The 13,669-nt window shown below is 41.1% G+C and overlaps 1 protein-coding gene across 3 annotated transcripts in view; it reads right to left on the bottom strand.

The window, feature by feature from the left end:
• The window catches only part of LOC132873155 (adhesion G protein-coupled receptor F5-like), a 42,986-nt gene that overhangs the window by 15,865 nt on the left and 13,452 nt on the right, over positions 1-13,669 (bottom strand). For 2 of the 3 annotated variants that reach the window (XM_060908452.1, XM_060908453.1), the window contains 2 exons: positions 2,652-2,782; positions 1,663-1,854 (listed from right to left, as the gene is read on the bottom strand). In XM_060908452.1, the coding sequence (XP_060764435.1) occupies positions 1,663-1,854; positions 2,652-2,782 (323 nt within the window). The remainder of the gene's footprint in view (positions 1-1,662; positions 1,855-2,651; positions 2,783-13,669) is intronic. The other variant, XM_060908454.1, reaches the window with a different exon arrangement.

Here is a 13,669-nt window from a genome sequence, read left to right as displayed (position 1 = left end):
AAGTTTATCTTCGAGTGGTAAATGTATATTTCACAAGTGAGCATAATGAATGAGGGATATGATCTCTCAACACAAGAAAATAAACTTCATATCTTCATGCCACTGTGTCATGTTCTTTATATTACAGAGACAAAAAAAATTGCAAGTTAATCAAAAGAATTTTAATTTTGAACCAGTTTGCCATTTTGACAATGTGCCTCTACCCAGCAGGAAAACAGTGGGAGTGACGTCATCGGAGTAAGATATTGGGAAATACATCACTTACTGTAGATCCGTGATGTATTTTGATGAAAAATATGAGTTTTTCAACATGAGAAGATAAACTTAATATCTTCAAGCCAACATGTGATTTTCTTTGTATTATACAGACACATTCACAAACAAAAAGTACCCAAATTGACTGATTAGAGAACTGCATAAAGCAGCAGGTGCATGAGTATATGTGATATATATATAAGTTTGTAACCTTTACCATCAAATGTTCTGTATAAAATGATTCTCTCATGAGGACCGGCCCAAGAAAGGAAGACCAAGAAACACCTCTGCTGCAGACGATAAGTGTATTAGAGCTACCAGCCTCAGAAATCATCAGTTAACAGAACCTCAGATAAGAGCCTACATGAATGCTTCACAGAGTTTGAGTAGCTGACACATTTCAGCATCAACTGTTTGGAAGAGACTGTGAATCAGGCCTTCATAACCAAATTGCTGCACTGAAACCACTACTGAGGGAGGCCAAGAACAAGAAGATCTTCTTTCTTGGCGTAGGTCAAGAATGGACATTAAACCAGTGGAAATCTGTACTTTGGTCTGATGAGTCCAAATTTGAGATTTTTGGTTACAATCGCCATGTCTTTTTGAGAAGTAGAAAAGAGGAACTGATGGTATCTGCATGTGTGGTTCCCACCATGAAGTATGAAGGAGAAGGTGTGATGGCATGGGGGTGCTTTGCTGGTAACACTTTTGGCGATTTATTCAAAATTATAGGTACACTTAACCCACAACACTACTACAGCATTCTGCACTGGCATGCCATCCCATCTATTTTACACTTAGTGGGACCATCATTTATTTTTCAACAGGACAATGACCCAGAACACACCTCCAGTCAATGTAAGGGCTATAAAACCAAGAATGAGAGTGAAAAAGTGCAGCATCAAATGACCTGGCCTCCACAATCACCTGACCTAAACCTAGTTGAGATGGTTTGGGATGAATTGGAAAGAAGAGTGAAAGAAAAGCAGCCAACAAGTGCTCAACATGTATAGGAACTCCTTCAAGACTATTGGAAAACTATTTCAAGTGACTACCTTATGAAGCTGGTTGAGAGAATACCAATATTGTGGAAAGCTGTCATCAAAGCAAAAGGTGGCTACTTTGAAAAATCTAAAATATTTTTGCTTTGTGTACACTTTTTTGCTTACTACATAATTCCATATGTATTGTTTCATTGTTTTTGATGCCTTTAGCATTGTCAAACAATGTAGAAAATAAAATAATAATAATTCAGAAAAACCATCGACTGAGAAGGTGTGTCCAAACTTTTGACTGGTCGTGTATATTCTGGCACAGTTTAATATTGACTTTCACACTTGCAAGAGAGAAAGAGAGAGAGAGTGAGAGAGAGAGAATGCTAATTTAACAGAATTGTTTTGGACTTACCACTGTCACTGGGTGTGACATTGTGCACGGTGACGATGTTCATATTGTTATTAATTGTATACTTATCCGATGGCTGAATTTCCTTCCCATTCATGGTCCATTTTATGCCATTATTCACTGGAGGTGTGCAGGTCAGTGTGAGATTTATCCCAGGATATATAGTGGCACTGCCATTATATAGTCCATCCTTCACTAAAACAAAGAGCCAAGTACGTTTCCAAATTATTATGACGTTCTTGCTTACATATTTAACTGTATGTACATATGTATATACAGTACCAGTCAAAAGTTTGGAGACACCTATTAATTCAATGACTTTTCTTTATTTTTGTTAATTAAAGACACTTCATGTCTTAAAGTCATGATGGATGTCGTTTCGCTTTATTTAATTGAGTGGTTTTTGACATAATATGGATTACGACAGTTGTGGTATAGGGCTATTTACTGTATTTTTATTATTTGCTATTGTTTGTTTGTTTGTTTGTTTGTTTGTTTGTTTGTTTGTTTGTTTGTTTGTTTCAAACGCATTAAGAAGACAAGAAATTCCACTAATTAACTTTTGACAAGGCACACCTGTTAATTGAAAAGTATTCCAGGTGCCTACTTCATAAAGCTGGTTAAAATAATGCCAATAGTGTGAAAGCGTCATCAAGGTAAATGGTAGCAACTTTGAAGAATCTAAAATATGAAACATTAAATGTTTTAACACTTTTTTAACCACATAATCCCATATATGTTCCATAAGTTATTTCATAGTTTTGATGTCTTCAGTATTGTTCTACAATGTAGAAAATAGTCAAAATACAGAAAAACCCATGAATGAGTAGGTGTCCAAACTTTTGACTGGTACTGTGTGTGTGTGTGTGTGTGTGTGTGTGTGTGTGTGTGTGTGTGTGTGTGTGTGTGTAGACAAAGAGGTTAATATTTTTATCATAATTTTTTTTGAAAGATCTAAACAGTTATTCTTAACAACAACAACAAGCGCCTACCACTGCGACTGATTTCAGCCACATTAAATCCTTGTGAACGGAGATTGCTTTCAAGCTGTTGGTTTGCTGAAGCCAAATTAAGGTTATCACTTGTTGCATTAATAGTGAAGTCTGTAATCACACTGCCAGGCCTGTCAAAAACAAAGAACATCATTAAAGACTGTTAACCAAAAACAAAAATATAGATTATAGGCCAGATTATTGGTTGTTTTTTATTGGTGGAAATAATAACAATAATAATCATAATAATAATAATAATCATGCTTGAATAATCAGTTGGTTGATCAATCAAACAACTAATTGGTGAAAATGTTTGATTAATTCTAAGTACCTTTAGTGATTACGTCAGGAATGCAGGTGACAGACCGATTTAAATGCAGCAAAGAATTTATTAAAACAAGTTGGTAAACAAATCCAAATCGTGAAGCAATGCCAACATCAAAAAACAGGCAATGGTCAGCCAAGGCATAAATAGATTATCAGAGGCACAGACAAAGGCCAAAAAGCCAAAGTATGAAATAAAGTCAGAAAACCAGAACAGCAATGCAAATAATAAACAGCTTGGTAAGATCAGCTACAACGTACTGAGCATATACTTCACATTGTGTGTGTGTGTGTGTGTGTGTGTGTGTGTGTGTGTAACAAGTCCTATTATACTGCACAGTAACGAGGATGTGATATGGAATACAGTAGGTGTGTATGATAATCAGCAAAGTGCTTATATCTTTGCGCCGCCTGCTCTAGACGCTGATGAGCATTCTCCCATACCTGTTCATGGCATTTATACCAGTCATCAACTGCAGGTTTGTCAGTGGGAGAGTCGTTCTATGGGAAGATGGGAGCTTGATAACCCAACACACATTGGAATAGCGTGAGTTGGGTGGCAGAATATCTTAACGAGTTCTGGTTATATGCGGCCCATGGTAGGAACTGAGCCCAGTCCTTCTGGTTCTCAGAGCAGAATACCCTGAGGAAGCATCCAATCTCCTGGTTTGCTCTTTCTATGTGGCTGTTTGACTGAAAGTGGGAGCCTGAAGTTAAGCTCACTGTCACTCCCAATTTGTCCATAAATTTGGCCCAGAGTCATGACCTGAACTGGGGCCCCCGATCACTGACTATGTCCTTGGGGATGCCAAAGTAAAGCACATGAGTAAAGAGGAGTTTGGCTGTTTAAAAAGCTGTGGGGAGACCTAGTAAGAGGATGAGTCTTAAGGATTTGGAGAAGCAGTCGATGATGACCATGATAATTGTGTTGCTTTAAGATTTGGGTAGATCAGTGACAAAGTCAATGGCAATGTGGGACCATGGACTTTGGGGTGTAGGTTATGGCATGAGTTACCTACTGGGAGTACTCGAGGCACTTTAGCCTGTGCACATGCTGAACATGAGGAGATGAATTGGTTGATCTCTATGAGCATGTTAGGCCACCAGTATTTTTGCTTTGAGCAACTGGTAAGTTCTTTGGCTGCCTGGGTATCCAGTCATAGGGGTAGTGTGTGCCCAAGTGATAAGTAGGCTTTGAAGACGAGGGGGAACATATGTGAGATTGGGAGGGCAGCTTTCAGGAATGTGATATGGTAGAGTCTGGGCAAGCTCTCAATTTATGCCCCAGATGAGTGCATTAATGAAGCGGGCAGGAGGGATTATGGGTTCCGAATTCTGGGCTGTGACTGAGGGAGGGTAAACACAGTATAGTGCATCAGCCTTGGTATTTTTGGAGCCAAGCTTGTATGAGATGGTGAATTCAATCAGGTGAACAATCATGCCCAGCAAGCTTGACTACGGTTTAATTTTTTTGGCTGCTTTGAGATATTCCAGGCTCTTGTGGTCAGTGTATATGGTCAATGGTTAGGTAGCTCCTTCCAGCCAGTGTCACCAATCCTCTAACACAGTGGTTCTCAAACTGTGGTACGCGTACCACCGGTGGTACGCGAGCGCTCTCTGGTGGTACGTGGGGGAAAGTCATATTTTCGCATTAACATTTTCAGCTAAAAAAAAAAAACCCTGAAACATACAGTGCATAATAAATACAACGTTTCAAAAGATATGTGTAGCTACGTGTGAGAATGTGAAAAATTATGTCTGGCTTTTACATTTTTGTGGCAATGCAAGTCTTCAGGATTCTTTTTTTTTTCCTTTTTTGTGCTGAGCTGTTTGATGTTTCACATATCTTCTGCTGAGAAAAAAAGACTTGATGTTTGTGTTATTTGTGGGCCAGATTAGGAGCATAATTTTGTAGAGGTCGAATATGTACTGTATGGCTCTGTGCCATTTTCATTCAGTTGCAATTTGAGTGTGTATTGCGCTGTGTATGTAGGAGTATGTGAGAATTGTTGGACAGAGTTGTAAATGTCTGATTCGGTGTTAACAGCTATCAATAAATAACCATAATAAGGAATAAACATCTCTCCTGTGTGGCTGAAGCTAATAGGGAAGGCCTATGCTGCTATATTATAATGTTGGTCATCATGGTGGTACTCAGAGAGCTCAATATTTTCTCAGGTGGTACAGAGTATAAAAAGTTTGAGAACCACTGCTCTAACACCAACTTGACTGCCAAAAATTCCCAGTAATGAATGTCATAGTCCTGTTCTGTGTGTTTCATGGAATTGGGGTGTTTCAAGATAGAAGCAGAAGTGAAAGTGGTTTTGAGCTGGCTAAAGGCTTTGTGAGACTCAGAGTTCCATTGTAAGCATTTCGGCCCTTTTTTCAGTATGGCAGTGAATGGGGAGGCAATGGAGTTGAAGCCTCTGATGAATTGCCAATAGAAAGTCATGAATTCCACTAAATGTTGAAGTTCCTTAACCACAATGGGGATTGGCCATGTAGTGACTGCTGTGACCTTGTCTTGGTCCATTGTGACTCCTTAGGTACTACTGATGTAGCCTAGGAAGATTTGAGTGATGTGAAACTCACACTTTTCTGCTTTGATGAATAGGTGATTGTCCAACAGTTTGGCCAAGAACTCTTTAACATGGTCCTCATGATTTTCTAAGTCCAGGGAGGAAATGAGGATATCACTAATATATGCAGTGAAAAACTTGCTGAGCATGTCCATCAGCATATCATTGATTCAGCATTGGAACATGCTTGGTATGCAAGATAACCCGTATGACATGATGGCTAGAGCATATGGCATGATTCATAGTGGCTAGAGGTGGTGCTAAATGCCATCTTCCACTTGTCACCCTCATGTATGCATACCAGGTTGTAGAGCTCTCCACCATGGTAGAAGCAACTGTGAACTTTGGGAGATGGAGATGGAGTGTTGTATGCAAGATGTGGGCCACTATAGAATCTCTCTGTCCTGCCAGGAGATCTCAGGATTGTGTTGCTATAGCCAGGGGAACCCCTGATGATGGTTTGGTTCTGGGTCTTGGTGAGGAGGAAGGAGATGGTTCCCTGATGAAGAGCACTGATTTGTAGCATGAGGGTTTGAGTGCATGTTGTTACAAGCCCTTCTCCAATGGGCCCACCATCGATGGCCCTGATACTTAATGGCTGCTGGAGTTCTCATGTGGGCACCTGCAGCTTCTGAGTGATCTCGCTGTCCATGAAATTGCCTGCATCTTCTGAGTTTAACAGGGCAGAGAAATTATGGACAGACTAAGAATTTTATCAGTAAATCCATTTTGAATGATTTAAAAGAGAGGCATTTCGAGGGACTCACTAAGAAAGGGGTAGTGGTACTCGGAGTTCTCTCAGCCCCCGTGGATGCCTTTGAGCCTTCTGGGCAAGAAAGCCAATGTGCCAGAAAATGTGTGGCCTCCTCACAGTAGAAACACAGCCCCTCCTTCCATCTCCATCTCACAGTAGAAACACAGCCCCTCCATCTTCACATTCTGAGCAGGCCACTATGGTGTGGGAGATGTCCATGGGCACCTGGGTTTCAATGACAGGGTCACAGATGTGGAGCCTTGCAGTGATGTTTGGTTTTGGAGGAGGTTATCAAGGCAGATGGACATGTCAATGAGTGAGTCCAATGTGGATTGCTCATCTCAATGTGCTAGTTCCGTGAGAACGTGAGGGACAAGCCCTTGATGAAAGGTCGCTTTAAGGGCTGGTTTGTTCCATGTGCTTCCAGCTGTGAGTGTGTGGAACTCCAGCACATAGACTGCCACTTGTCTACTCCCCTGCTAGATGGTGAGCAGTTGTTCACCAACCTACATGCCTTTGGGACTATGGTCAAAGACCTGGAGAAACAGTTCTGTGAGGCACTCATAGGATGTTGTGGGTTCGTTGTTTTTCACCAACATCATGGTTGCCTATTTGCATACCTTCCCACTGAGCCGGCTGATAAACTAAGCTATCTTCTTGAGACCAACCCAAATGACTAGAATTTAGCCCCTAACTGAAGCTACTTCAGTCCAAGTGAATCACCCTCAAATTAATCTGTAATGTTCCTCCATAGAGCAGGCCATTCAACTAAATGAATGTAGCAGCCGCATGATTCCTCAAATGCAACACTTTGTTAAGAATTCATTTCAATATAAAAATATATTTAAAAACATGCAACTGTAGCTCCAGTATAACTTGTATGAATTGGGCCTCAAGAGGCAGCAGTATAGCAATGCGACATAGGCTCAGTCCCCCTAACCCCACAAACCAAACAAATAATCACAGCACTCTACAGCAAAAGCCAAATAAAAAAAATACAAACCCAAATAATAAATGCACACTCAATAAAACCTGTTACAAGAGACACCCAAATGAAAATAACCCACAGCCAACAAAAAACAAGATATGCATGTAAACCAGTACACTTGCCTCCCCCTTAGATGTAATTACCCAAGCCAGTACTGAGAGATTACAGTGCAATATCAAAAAAAACCCCACAAATTATCCAAAATCAAAATGGACTTTTTGGACAACACAATACAAACAAACACAAAACAAACAAACAGACACACAGACAAAGAAACCAACACTCAAGCACAGCACAGTTAATGCAAGACACAGACGACACCATTCACACTCACACAAGTAGGAGACACGTCACCACACACGCACAACGTAGACACCAAACATACCACAAGCACACCAAGCCGCCATACAATGGCCCACAGGAAAAGTGGAGAGCAGCGGCCTTAGATTAAGACCCGTAAAGGTAGTTTAGAAACGTTAAGCCGAGTAGCAGAAGATGGCAGTAGAAAGCAGCAACCGCATGCAGCATATGTAGCAAGCCGAATTGAAACAGCAAAGCAGCAACAGCGAAGCAGCAAAGCAGCAGCCAACAAGTTTCTGTGGCGGTGCGTTTTGAGCTTATGACCAGGAAGCACTATAGTCGTCCCACACAACACAGCCTCAAACTCGAAAATATTAACCCCGAATCTCAAGGTCCACTTTCAAGCGTAGGAGCCCTTGACGAACATCCAGCATACCCGGACAAACACAGCCAGCCTACCCGTCTCCACACAAACGTGAGCTGCAATCACGACACCTGTGCCTTAAAAAGACCAACTGCACTGATGGCTAAATTAATGCCACGCCCCAGTTCTCACCTCCATTGCGCTTCGTCCTACCACATTCTGTTGAGCTGTTCTCTTTGTTTGAGCTGTGAAATACAGAGAGCACTACAACAGGAATCCCTTGCAGTCTAATACTCCCTCTAAAAACTTATCAGGTCATGGAATAAGTGAGTTGGAGCTCATGACTGGCACTGGGCATGTTGGGAGTGCCTGTGAAATGGCGGTGGTTAGCTGGGAAATGTGGGAATCCATTTCACCAGTACACTGCTCTTGTTCTCCCAGAAAATGCCCCTGTGCAGATAGCACAGCTTGCTTTTTCTTGTCCATTGCATCCATGGTGTTAGCGAAGTATTCTGACAGGAATGCAGGCAACAGACAAATATAAATGCGGCAGAGAGTTTATTAAAGCAATCTGGTAAACAAATCCAAATCATGAAGCAATGTCAACATCAAAAATCAGGTAATGGTCAGGCGAGGAACAGAGTATCAGAGGCACAGACAAAGGGCAAAAATCCAAAGTACCAAATAAAGTCAGAAAACCAGAACAAGATACAAGGTCCTGAACATATACTTTGCACTGTGTGTGGGTAAAGCAAGTCATATTACACTGTGCACTAAGCCTGTGATATGGACAGGTGTGTGTGATAAACAGTATTCCAGAGATTGAGAGCGGTGAGCAGCAGCCATGATTGAAGGCAACAGACAAATATATAAATATAGGTGCAGACATGATAGATTAACCTTAGTTAATTCATTTTTTAACCTTCCTCTGGTGTTAGCTTTCTGTTACTATCTCTGATGTTAACGGGTCAGTTTTGACCCATGTCTTAAATCAGCCATAAAATACCCTAAAAACTATAGTAACATCTATGGTGTTTCGGGTCAATTTCGACCCATATATATTTACTTCAAGAAAAGGGCAAAAAACAAGTCTTTTTTTTTTCTGTTGACTATCACTGGCCTCATTGCTGGATCTGTACACTCCAGCAAGGAGAAGAACACTCATGTAGGCATCCAGGCATGCCCAGATTTTTATGCCATATTTGCCTGGCTTACTGGGCATGTATAGCCGGAACGGGCATTTTCCACGGAAAGGGAGGAAACGTTCATCTATTGTCACCTCTGGTCCTGGGTTGAACATCAGTGGAAGGAGTTGCACCCATTTCTCCCAGACATCCCTGATGGGAGCAAGCTTGTCAGATTTTGCTCTGGTGTCTCTGTTGTCAAATCTGAGGACTCTTGATATCATTCGAAAGGTCTGAAGTGACATTGTTGCCCGGAAAATATTCCTGCCTGTCGATGCGTCCCAGAAACTATCAGTGGCCTCATTGCTGGATCTGTACACTCCAGCAAGGAGAAGAACACCAATGTAGGCATCCAGGCATTCCTCATCAATGTCATTCCACATGTTGCCATGGACTTTTTTCCTTCAAGGTTTGTCATAGCAATTATGACTTTTTTTAGTGACAATGGCATAAACAGATCAAAACATGACTTGATGTCACTTACTTTCATGACAGCAAACCTTGTGATCCCAGGGGTCATTTTGATGACATTTGCAGCAGCTGTCCTGCCATGTACGCAGGGGCGGTCCTGGGGGCGGGCCGACCGGGCAGCCGCCCGGGGCGGCATCGCGGGGGGGGCGGCACGAGCGCGGGCGGGAAAAAAAACAAAACAAAAAACTGTCCCAAAAAAAAAAAAGGTCCCCCCAAACCCCCCCCCCCCCACCCCCCCCCCACCCCCGAAAAAAAAAATCAAGACGGGCGGGGTGTGTGTGTGTGGACATTTTGGATGGGGAAGCCCAATACCAAAGTTGTGCAGGTGACGTCATCAGTGTGTGTGTGCCTAACTCGTCGTAGCCCCATAATATGCACAATCCCGCCAGCGGAACGTTGTACTAGTCATCAAAAAGACTTTACTACCATAGTACTACACTACTATGACATTACACAGAGACTTACGTAATACATTACGACTTGATCATTGCCATTCTGGTAACAGCAAATTTATAACGGGCCGTGTCCGCGACGTACAACACACGACGAGAAATGTTTAAACGACCATGTAAAGCTGTTAGTGTTGTGACGTTCACGAACGAACCGATTCTTTTGAACGACTCCTAGGCATGAACGATGAGAACCGAGTCTCGAGCTGGGGGAGCCGTTCTTTTTTGCCCAAGGACAAGAAGTAGGCTAAACAGCGTTTGCCTTTTATTTATTCAAGTTTTATCTGTTTGCCTAATAGTTCAAATTGTTTTGTATATAGTTTATAATGTTGTTGTGTGATATTAATGATAATATTGTGGGAAAACTACTTTGCACGGACGTTCACTTAATTTATTCTTTCGTCATTTTGTTTGTTCTATTTTTATGTATTTTATTTATTTATCTGTTTGTCTAGTTGTATCTATTTTTCTAATAATAATATTTTTTTTGCATTAAAAGTTTGTTTTTTCCTATTAAAATAATCTTGTGTTCTTGTTATAATTTTATCTATTTATCTGACTGTTTAGTTGTATCTATTTTTGTTACAATTTCAATATTTTTAATATAGAAAGTTTGTTTTTTTCTATTAAAATGTTCTTGTGTGATAACTAGTTCTTGTGTTATATTTATTGTAGTTGTATCTATTTTGTATCTCAGACTTAAATATTTTTGTAAAACAAGTGTTTTTCTATAAAATATTCTTGCGTTCTTGATAACTATGTTCTTGAGTGGGTTCTTTTTTTTTTTTACAGAAAAGCCGTTCTGCATGGACATTCATTGAAGCCCTCATTGTTTTTTAATGGTTATTTATGAGCGTTTAGGGGTTACAATAATGTAAGTCTAGGTTGCTTTATATAAAAGGTATGCCCAGAAATATTGATGTCACTGTCTAAGCAGAGGGATCTGGCTTCTTTAGATGCTGTCTTCTTAAAACTGAATAAATATTTAAAAAGAGCCAAATGAGCCAGTCTTTTGAACGGCTCTTTTCAAAGAACGGATCACAAAGATGCGGATCCTATCAAAGAGCCATAAATCCCATCTCTAAAAGCTGTAAGCAGTCCCAGCATTTTTCTGTCTACCTAGAAGACCCACATAGGGGCCATTTGGCCTGACCGCTTTTCCCCAATACACTAATCACTCATTTTGTTATGGTAATGAGGCTGTTAGTGGCAGTGTGTGGGGTGAGGAGGTCACATTTCACACACTTCACACTTCAGTGGTGAAGTCATGTTGGCTACTTCTGTGTGAATGTGAGAATGAGGAATAAAAACACATTCTATTCTAAAATGTGAACATGTGAATGTCCCATGTGACCATAACGACTCATATGACTGCAACCAGACAATTGTTTGATGGATAAATACCTCAGTGCACATGGACTATCGCTTCAGTTCCCTCAAGAATTTTGTGGTGAAAGAAGCTCCTCTCCAAGGAACGAAGATGCAGAGATTCAACATTCAACAGCTTCTGTGTGAATGTGAGAATGAGGAATAAAAACACATTCTATTCTAAAATGTGAACATGTGAATGTCCCATGTGACCATAACGACTCATGTGACTGCAACCAGACAATTGTTTGATGGATAAATACCTCAGTGCACATGGACTATCGCTTCAGTTCCCTCAAGAATTTTGTGGTGAAAGAAGCTCCTCTCCAAGGAACGAAGATGCAGAGATTCAACATTCAACAGGCATTGTAAGATTTCATTTCTAAGCTGTAAGGTAACTAACAGCCACATTTCCATAACAAAATGAATGTCTACAGGGAGGACTTGGGGCCAATTGGCCCTCTTGTGGGTTTTCTAGGTAAAAAGGCCAAATGGCCCCTGTCTGGGACTTCTAGTGTTAACATTCTGTTGGCTAATACAGAGCCCAACGCGGGAGGGGCGGCACGAGCGCGGGCGCAAAAAAAAAAAAAAAACGGTCCCCAAAAAAAAAAGGTCCCAAAAAAAAAAACCCGAAGAAAAAAAAACCCAAGAAGGGCGGGGGCCGGGGGGAGTGTTTCGCCCGGGGAGTAAATCACTCTAGGATCGCCACTGCATGTACGTCAGGAGGTACTGAGCTCCAACAGATGTTGCCACTTTTGGATCTGAATGTTTTAGCAGGAGCAGCTTCAGCACCGGTGACCTCCTCATCAGGCTGATCAGATGTGTCTGTGTCTTCCGGTTGAAACGCCACATCATCTTCCTCCTCAGAGACCTGCTCATCTCCATCGCTATACTGCTCTGTGTCCTCTGCCTCATTATCAGCAAAGATATGATCCAGAGCTTGGCTTACATTCAATCCTCTTCTCATTGTTGCATGCTGTAAATTGGAGATGTGTACTCTGCAAGTCACCAACTCTAAACTCAATTGGCCTTACATGCCTGGACATGTCTGTCTTTGTTTGTTCTGTCAAACAGGCAAAGAGAAAAGCCCCTGACTGAAGCTCAAGTGGTTGGAGGAAGAGCTGGCTGTAGGCTGTTGGCTGATTGTGTGTTTATGATTTCAGTTTTGGCATTTATTATTGTTTTATAATCTTATATTTTAACTGGGTCGAAATTGATCCTAACAACACAAAGGTCACAATTTTCACCAGAGCATTTTATAATTTAGTAAAATTATTTTTTTGGATTTTATTTTGTTTAAATAGAAGTTCCTGACAAAATCAAAAAGTCTTGATGCAATAAACAAATTTATGTAGTACCTTTATGCATGCTAAACCTAAAAACGGGTCGGTGCCGACCCTAACACTAGAATAATATGTCTCAAACATTATGATAATCTAGTTTATATATATATAGTATCTTGCAAAAGTATTCATCCCCCTTTGTGTTTGTCCTGTTTTGTCGCATTACAAGGTAGAATTGAAATGGATTTTTTTTTTGGTGGTTAGAGCCATTTGATTTACACAACATGCCTACAACTTTAAAGGTGAAAATTGTTGTTTTGTTGTGACACAAACAATAATTAAGATGAAAAAACAAAAATCTGGGGTATGCATAGGTATAGAGATCTTGCATGTGACGTCACAGCCGATCCAGATTGTAACAGACGCCATCTTATCGGTCAAATGCCATATTTCCGCCTTCTACTTCTACTTCTGGTTCTACTTCTGCTTCTACTTCTACCTTTTCTTCTGGAAATCCCGACTATATACAATTCTACTACAACGGCTGCGGCTACAAGCTCTCCCTACCTGTGCACGTTTTTTATGTTTTTTGTGTGTATTTTTGCGTGTTGTTCGTCTGTACCGGACTTCAATATCCACTACAACCGTATGGACTTACTGGACATTGGTTTCCAGCAGAAAATCACGGTTTGTAGCGATTTCCATCACATGCACAACATTCCGGACAAGATAGCGAGACCAGCGGGGTCTCCGTGGATTGTTATCGGGTCTGGCAGGCAAAGGAGGCGGCGTCGGGAGTGGAAGCAAAAGCAAGGCTGCAGGCAGAGCCGGCCTGTTGACTAAGCTCAGAAAACAGCCACTCAAATCTCCACTGCTAAGCCTCTATCTCTCCAACGCCAGATCCATGGTAAACAAGACGGACGATTTGGAATTACAGCTGGAATTACCTTATTC

This window comes from Neoarius graeffei, chromosome 25, assembly GCF_027579695.1.
Source record: "Neoarius graeffei isolate fNeoGra1 chromosome 25, fNeoGra1.pri, whole genome shotgun sequence".
NCBI classification, from domain to species: domain Eukaryota; kingdom Metazoa; phylum Chordata; class Actinopteri; order Siluriformes; family Ariidae; genus Neoarius; species Neoarius graeffei.
The sequence above is the reverse complement of the archived record's forward strand: the minus strand, read 5'-3'. Positions and strand labels throughout refer to the sequence as shown.